Source organism: Eubalaena glacialis, chromosome 5 (assembly GCF_028564815.1).
Source record: "Eubalaena glacialis isolate mEubGla1 chromosome 5, mEubGla1.1.hap2.+ XY, whole genome shotgun sequence".
NCBI classification, from domain to species: Eukaryota; Metazoa; Chordata; class Mammalia; order Artiodactyla; family Balaenidae; genus Eubalaena; species Eubalaena glacialis.
The window spans coordinates 90,304,142-90,312,975 of NC_083720.1; the positions used below are offsets into that span (position 1 = coordinate 90,304,142).

Consider the following 8,834-nt stretch of genomic DNA (forward strand, 5'->3'; position numbering starts at 1 on the left):
AGAATTCACCTGTGAAGCTGTTTGGTCCTTGATTTTTGTTTGTTATGAGTTTTTGGGTTTTTTTAAAATTACTGATTCAGTTTCATTATTGGTAATCCATCTGTTCATATTTTCAATTTTTTCCTGATTCAGTTTTGGGAGATTGCATGTTTCTAGGAATTTATCCATTTCCTCTAGGTTGTCCATTTGACTGGCTATAATTGTTCATAGTAATCTCTTATGATCATTTGTACTTCTGTGGTATTGTTTGTAACTTCTCTTCTTTCATTTCTGATTTTATTTGTTTGGGTTTATCAATTTTGTTTATTTTTTCCAAGAGCCAGCTCTTAGTTTCATTGGTCTTTTCTATTTATTTTATTATTATTATTATTATTAGTTTCTGTTTCATTTAATTATGCTCTATTCCTCATGATTTCTTCCCTTCTACTAACTTTGGGGTTTTTTTTTTTCCATTTTTCTAGTTACTTTAGGTATAAGCTTAGATTGTTTATTTGAGATTTTTCTTATTTCCTGAGGTAGGCTTGTATTACTATAAAATTCCCTCTTAGAACTGCTTTTGCTGCATCCCATATATTTTGGATCGTTATGTTTTTGTCTTCATTTGTCTCCAGGTATTTTTTGATTTCCTCTTTCATTTCTTCAGGGACCCATTGGTTATTGGGTAGCATGTTGTTTAGACTCCACCTGTTAGTATTTTTTGCACTTTTTTTCTTGAAGTGGTTTCTCAGTTACTATTTATTATCATTATTAACCAATAAATGAACATTTTGGAATTTGTAGTTTATAAGTTCATACCATGATGACAGAAATAAATTTCAAATACAACGGTCTGTCAAAGGTGGAATAAAAAAATCAGTGGGTGCAAAATAGAGTTAAAAGATGAAGTCATTGTAAGTATAAACATGACAAAAGAAAAGGAAAGAATAGGGAATCATAGTTATAAACTCTAGAAGTATAAGCAATATACAGTTGTTTTATTTTTCAAAAAACCTTAGGACATTGAATATTAGTATTTTTTATAAAGCTTCAGGATATTGAAAATGATTTTTTGGTTTACTGTGCCCGCTTTTGACTTCTGCATTTAAAAATGAATAGGGAACACCTGAGAATCGTTAACAAAATGAAAAACATGATTGTGAGAGAAATGCAAAAACGTTGAGGCTTCATAACATAAGGGAAAAAACATGGATGAGTTCCTGTCTTTAAATGAAGACTAAGTAATGATGGCTAGAAGTCCTACCATTCATGTTCTCTATCTCCTAAGAGGCTCAAACAAGAAGAGGCTTAAGTCACACTTGAGACTTTTGTTTTATGTTAGGAAGAATCTCTTGACTGTGAAAGTGATTAAATACTGGAACAGGATGCCAAGAAATGTTGGGGAATCTCCTCTTGGAGACCTTCGAAGTAGACTTGACATTCATCCCTGTTTCCCAGGGTTGGTATGCTGTCAGAATATTTATTCAGGTGTATCCTGTTTAAGATTTACTGTTCAAGTGTAGGTAGCTATGATTAAATAGAAAGCATCCTTGTTATCCTATCTCAAGATAGTTTTCATTGTTTAAAATACCCAGTAGTATTTTTCCATTATATTTTCTTCCAGTTCCTTTGCTAGGCTTAATCACCTATCATTATGTCAGTCCAAACTCTGGGACAACATTATAAAAACACAATTGATTCAAAGAGAGAAGCTAAGTGGCAGAGGTAACCTTCAGAAACTAAAAAACTAAATGCTAGTTCAGTTTAGATAATTTAGTACATGGAGTTTCAGCTGCATGCTTATTCCTTGTCTTAAAAATCAGGTTGTGGTTGTATGTGTGTGTGTTTGTTTAATTAACTCCATTAGCATTTTGTTGTACTGTTTTTACATACTCATTTACAAGTCTGTCTTCTCTACTAGTCTTTTTCCTTGAGAACAGAGAAAGTGTCTTTCATTTTAGTGTCCCTTGTTCAAGAACAGTATTCCTTGACACAGTATTTCTCACATGGTAGGTGTACATTAAATGTTTATACCAAAGGATAGTGTCTGGTTAATACCCAGATACTATAGGCATCTTTATTTGGGTTGCCAATTTTCCTCAAAGGCATGTTTAGCTCCTCAACCAAATGTACTCAAATATTGAATCATTCTCTTTTTCATTAATCTTACTTAGGCACTTCCATGTCATTCTCTAGTCTTAACCCAAAATTTAAAGCCCCAAGTTAAAAAGAATTGTACTGCGTAAGGAGAAACGTTTTTTGAGGAGAAAACAATAATCATAAAGATTAAAGATGGTCATCATAGAAGTGGGAAGTAAACTTAGGGTTTCTACTATGGCAATTTATACTATGTGTGATTCTAAAATATAACTGCTATGTATGAAGGAAAGCTCACAAAAAATGGGTTTGGTGGGATCTACTTAATTTGTATCCTGATAAATGCAAAATAGTCCAATAGCAATTTAAAAATGCTAAATTTAAGTGCCAAATGCAAAAAATCTTTATTTGGAGGAAGAGATTAAAATATGTCCTGAATACATTCCTAATAAACATATATATGTAATATAAAAATATACACATTATATATAGGTATACACTGATATTCTGTGTACTTTTTATCTTTCTAATACAGATATGAGTATCATTGGGCAGATGGAACAAACATAAAGAAGCCTATTAAGTGCTCTGCACCAAAGTACATTGATTACCTGATGACTTGGGTTCAGGACCAGTTGGATGATGAGACATTATTTCCATCAAAAATTGGTATAATTGTTTAACTGGGATCCATCATGATTTATCTAATTTCATGCATTTCTAGGGCTTATTGCCTCTCTATTCCAGGAACCATGTTAGATTACCATACCTATCAAAATATTGCTAATCTTATGTACTTGAAAGTGTCTATCTTTTTCATACCAAGTTTATCATGAACATTAGGTAAACCTCCCTATAATTTTGAACAGTAAGAAGATCGGTATGTCTTGGATAGTAACAAATCTGGCCTGTGTTAGGGAAAAAAAGAGACTGGACATGGGGTAAGCAGCCAGTATCATCTGCTGCAGTCATATCCATTTCTTGTTTAGGAAGGGAGTTTATATGACTTCAAAACAGTTTTACCTTATATTTGTGGCAAAGAGGGCATTTGTATTCATGACCCATGGTGTGAACCTTGCAGGCTATGAAATCAGGCTAGGTGAGAAGAAAACAAGATTTGACAGGTTGGCCTGTTATTAACTGAGTGGCTTCTACATATGCTGACCTTTTAAAGGGCTGACCTTTCAAGTGGAAATTACATTTAGACAGTTCATATGACTTTAGTGTGTCAAACTCCTTACAACTGTGTTTTCTGAAAAAATTAAGAATTTGCTCTTTTTCAACTTTTTGACTGTATTTTATGCTTTTTTAGTTTTGGGGAGAAGGATATAGTGGAGGAGTCAGCAATGTAAATAGTTGCTGTTGTTATGGCTTGTTTTAAACACATTCATTGAATGCTTTAACTACTTTGGAGCCTTTGTAATAAAAGGTCTATTTTTCAAGACTGCATTACTTATATACATAGTAATGGTTTGGGATAAGTGCCCTCATCTTATCTTTTATCTTCATAGTATACTTTTTAACTTTTAATTTTAACCCAATTTCAGGCTTCTAGAAAATTTGTAAGAATTGTGCAAACAATCCCTATGTATCCTTCTTCCAGATTTTTTAGTTGCCAACATTTTAACACATTTGCGTTCTCTCTCTCTCTCTCTCCCTCCCTCCCCACTCCACATTCTTTTCTTTTTCCTGAACTGTTTGAGAGTAAGTTGCAATTATGATGCACCTTTATCTGTATGTGCTTCAATGTGTATTTCCTCAGAAAATCACAGTATAACTGTCAGAATCAGGAAATTAACACCAGTACAATAAATACTACTGTCTAATTTACAAATCTTATTCAGATTTTTCAAAATTTCCCAATAATATCCTTTAGAGCAAAAGAAAATCTTTGACATTTGTTTTCATTCAGTGTCGTGTCTCTTTAGCCTCCTTTAATGTGGAATATTTGTATTTCTCAGGCTTTTTTGGTCTTTTCATGACACTGACATTTTTGAAGAGTGTAAGCATACTATTTTATATAGTGTCCCTTCATTTTGGGAGACACTTATGTACCCCAAAATGTCTTATGTTTTCTTGTGATCTATAATATTTTTAAACGGGCAGTAGGCAATGTGATGACATTGAACCCAGTAGTACCAGTATTTGCCTTGTGTTTTGCCAATCTGGATCATTTAGCCACTTTAACAAAGGATGTAGACTTTTGTATTTTTCTAGTTTTGTATTTGTTTAATGCTGTAAAAGTACTCTAATTCATAAAACAAGTCTCTCTAATTGAGCAGAGACTGCAGCTAATTTCAGGGTAAATGTAGACCTGGTGTAGTAATGAAATAATTTCCATAGAAAAAAATATGAAAATGTATTGCAGGCATTTTAAACAAAACTAAACATAGTAATACATTATTTGTGTTCAGCGTAAGAAATCTGAGGATCTGAGTATGCGTTTTAGCTCCATTACCATCTTAGACATTTATTTGTTTCATTTTGGTGAAGTGGTGGTATATTAGAGGCCTAAAGGGCTAAACTGAAGACAAATTCTTATTCCATAGAAGCATTGAAGTTTATTTTCATTCATGATATGTTGAGAACTTTTGAAAAGTACAATGGGTATTTTAAGTAGTAATTCATAAATACTTCTTATTTTCAGCCTTGTCTTGGCAATTTATATTGCCATTTGCTGATAATGCCTTGTTCTCTTCTTGTTAATAGAGGGGGTTGTTTATCTATTTACTAGGTGTCCCGTTTCCGAAGAATTTCATGTCTGTGGCAAAAACTATACTCAAACGCCTCTTTAGGGTTTATGCTCACATTTATCATCAGCATTTTGACCCTGTGATCCAGCTTCAGGAGGAAGCACATCTCAATACATCTTTCAAGCACTTTATTTTTTTTGTCCAGGTAAGTTGGATTAGGAGATCTTTTTTGCTCAGAAAAAGCAGTTATCTACAGAGTTTTGAGGTGAATACTACATCCATACTGTCAGGATAAAATTTGCTATATCTCTCTAGTCTTCATCCTCTTTAATACTTGCCATGATGATAAAGATTGGCCTTTGGTTTCTGAATTCCATTGCAAATCTACAGTGAATCTGAGAGGTCTTACCTTGGATTTGCTTCAGTTAACAGGCCATAATGGAGCTGCTGAATACAGAACCTGGCTAGTTTGGTAAACATGTAGATGAACTTGGTCTTGAGCGCTCCTCCTACTCCTGTTAACCCTCAATTCCTGTCTGCTCTGGATCTTTTTTTTAGCATACTTTGCCATGGAAATGGACTCTAAATATCATACCTTTTTCCCTCCTATTTAAAACCATATTCTGAGTAATTTTTGAATTAGGTACTGTCCATTATTCCAAAGGGGAAAAAAATGTCCCAAAGAGTGTTGAAGTTCCAGAGGTCCATTAATTTTTGATCTGAATCCTTAGTTGACCTCCTCTTCCTTCTCTCTTTATTTCTCAGAGAATGGGCCTTAGAGATGCACTAAAAGGAGTGAGGCTATTCTTGTCCTGCTTTAATAATTAGAGAACTAAAAGGTAGGAGTGAAAAAGAGGTAGAAATGCATAAGCTGAGCAGCTATTTTTTGGTGGAGTTTGGAGAAGGGAGATGGGAGGCCAGAGAAGTCCAAAGCTTGAAACTGTGTTGTTTTTGTATATCTGTGGGCATAAACTTATAAATACCTTTCCCATGCCCCATCTCCACAAAGAAAAATGTGTTTATTTTCCCTCTATATACACTCCTCATAATGAGGACACACATTTTGTATCTTAATTTCACTATATAAACAAATTTTAGGAGATAGTAACTTGCCAAAACTGTTGCCTTGAGCAATTATTTTACTATGGTATCCCATCTATAGACACCAATAGAAACAAAATGTTATCCTAAAATTTGCATCTGTGCTTTGGTTTAGGCAGAACATGATTGCTTGAGGTTTTAGTGGTTTGGGGGAGGATATTCTTCCACCAGAAGGTTTAGTTTTACCTTACTGTATGATCTTAAAGTGCACTGTATCTCCCAACTCCTAGCAAATAGTAAGGGATTGATATGTTGCATTTATCACATCTGAGCCTAGTTACATCTCAGGACACTGTGACCTTCTTAAAGGTGGGTCCATTAGTTATACAGTATCACCGCTTCTTTGAGTGAGAGTGGCCTCTGCCCTGGGCCTCACAATTTAGAAGTTCTGCTCTGGCCCTTCCCCATACTCCTCCCCACAGAGTGAGAAATCCACAGGGCCAAGAACATACCTACATAGATCCCTTCTGGTATGTGCTTGGATACCTGAGATTCAGAATTCCCTGCCCACATGGTCTCAAGTGTATTGCCAGGGTTTGCATGGATCTTTTCCTTTGGTCCGTTCTTTTAAGGGAAGGTCATATCTCTGATAGCCAGACCTAAGGGATAGCCAGATGGCAGCTGTTGGTGAGTGTGTGTGGACATTGCCTTTATAAGCCTGTCAGGGTGTCCACACTACTGCATGTGAGACCCATTGAAGTACAGGATGGAGCTGCGGTTTGGTAGATCAGGGAGGTTTGCTGAGGGCCAGGGACTGGCTCTCCTCATGTCACTACTTTCCAGTGTAGACTGAGGAGTCTTAAGAATTCTAAATTTGAATCTGCTTTCCTGGCTACTATGGTGTGTTTGTTAAGGTAGGAGAATCGAACATATGTAACAATATATTAGCTTAATGTAAAATACAGTAATTTAGTCATGTGATGTATATCCATTTGTGCTCTTGGTCCAGACCCCGCAAGTCTTAGTGGTAGACTTGCTATTGAATGCCCCTTAATGCCTCTTCCTAGTACTTATTGCAGTGCTTGGCACGTGATGGATGCTAATAAATGAGTGAAATTGTGAGCTCAGAATGCCCCACTGTGGCAGAATATCAAAAGATCAGAAGTATCAACTGCCACTTTTTATTAGCCTTATAATTTATAGTTCAGGGGAAATCTGTTCATAATTGAATTTCAGAATGACAGTGGTAGAACTTCTAAAGAAGCACAATTTAAATCCAGGCTTTCTTATTTGTTCTTTACAGGATTTATTTATCATTTGTGGACTCCACATTATTCATGTTATTCTCATACCACATTATATGGTAGCTTGCAGATACGTTAGTTAATAACATAAACTAACTTTTTTACTCTTCATATAATGCTGAAATTTGCCTGAGATTTTTTTTGATCCCTGCTTGGTTGACTATATCTAAATGGTGCCCTGGTTATTCCTTTTAACAGGAAGCAGCAACTCCCATTTATTGAGCATTTACTTTGTGCCAGGGATTACATGAGGTGGTTAACATACAGTATCACATTTAGTCCCCATAATAATCTTATGAGGTAATTTACCCTAATATTATTACAGATGTAAAATATAATATCAGAAGTGGTTAAGTGATTTGCCTAAGACACAGAGGTAGGGAATAGAAAAAATTTTCTTGAAAAAAAGATTTGACTTTTATTTACTTTAAAAGCTAATTTCCAACAAATGTTAATGGAAATCTGTTTTGGAGTGAGATGTAAATAATGTGTTTCTGCTATTTCTTCTGCCTTTGTCATACATAGGAATTCAACCTTATTGACAGAAGAGAACTTGCACCACTCCAGGAACTGATTGAAAAACTCACCTCAAAGGACAGATAAAAGGATGCAGATGTGTGCAAATTATTCCTCAAATGAAGCTGTGTGGAGTATATTTGGATTTTGTTTTATTTTATTTTTATCTTGGTTGTTTTTATGTTAGGTTTGGGGGGCTTGTTTGGGTTCCTTTTTCTTTATTCTGAATAAATGAAACCATATACTATTGCTAGAGGAAGGCAAGAACCATTCTCTATTCATTTGATAGGGGTAAATTTTGTCTTAGTGGCATACAATATTTTTTTTAACTTGGGGAATTTTTGATAATACTATATGTTGAAAGAAATGCTTATTGATTGGACTGCTGATGGATGGGTGTTCTCCATTGTGTAAATTGTGGTTGATTTTTGAAGTCCCCAAAAGTCTTATGTTTTTAAGTGCCTTGGCAGGCTCATTTCTGAGGTGCAAAGCACAGACAGAACTGAACAGGGCTTGAAACAATATTAGGATTACTACCCAGGGCACTTACTGATGCATGTTTCAAAATACCTATTGATAAAAGCCATAATTTACCTAAATTGGTGATCTCCAGCTTTTACTACATTAAAGAAACACAGTTTGTAAAGGTGTGCATGTAGAGCATAAAAAATTAGTATTTCTTAATTATTTTTGATATTGATAGTAATTCTGTTCAACAGATGCTTAAAGTTCTACAAGCAGGTCTTTTCCATCTCTTGATATCTGTGATATTGAAACTTGAAGATGTTGAAATGTAATACCGATTACATTTTGGCTTCTTTCTACATGTTAGCTGCACTGTAGGTGTAAAAATTCAGGTTATATATAGGTTTGCCATCTTCAGAGATGATGCTGAACTGTGAGGTTTCTTAGCAATTGCCAAATGAGCCATAAATCTGCAGAATCCCCTTCTACTTTGAAGAGGAGGTGATAGGAGTGTGTGTTTGTTTGCAGGGGGTTAGTTTGAATGGTGCGTTATAGATGGGATTAAGTACGGGGAGTCAAGTTCAAGAAAGTCCTTTCTCAAAACTCTTGAATAGAATGGCATGAATATTTTAATCAATATCTTGTAAGCAAAGTCTTAGAGACTTCCTTTTAGGAATCAACTTCCATGAGAAGTTAAAAATAAATTACTAATTTTAGATATAGACATAAACATGGAATTTAA

The 8,834-nt window shown here is 34.7% G+C and overlaps 1 protein-coding gene across 1 annotated transcript in view; it reads left to right on the forward strand.

Annotated features, from left to right (window-relative positions):
- Positions 1-8,284, forward strand: part of MOB1B (MOB kinase activator 1B) — a 53,382-nt gene extending 45,098 nt beyond the window's left edge. Inside the window, exons 4-6 of the mRNA XM_061191446.1 lie at positions 2,609-2,742; positions 4,808-4,971; positions 7,637-8,284. Coding sequence (XP_061047429.1) covers positions 2,609-2,742; positions 4,808-4,971; positions 7,637-7,714 — 376 coding nt within the window. The 3' untranslated portion in view covers positions 7,715-8,284. The remainder of the gene's footprint in view (positions 1-2,608; positions 2,743-4,807; positions 4,972-7,636) is intronic.
- Positions 8,285-8,834: the final 550 nt, after the last annotated feature.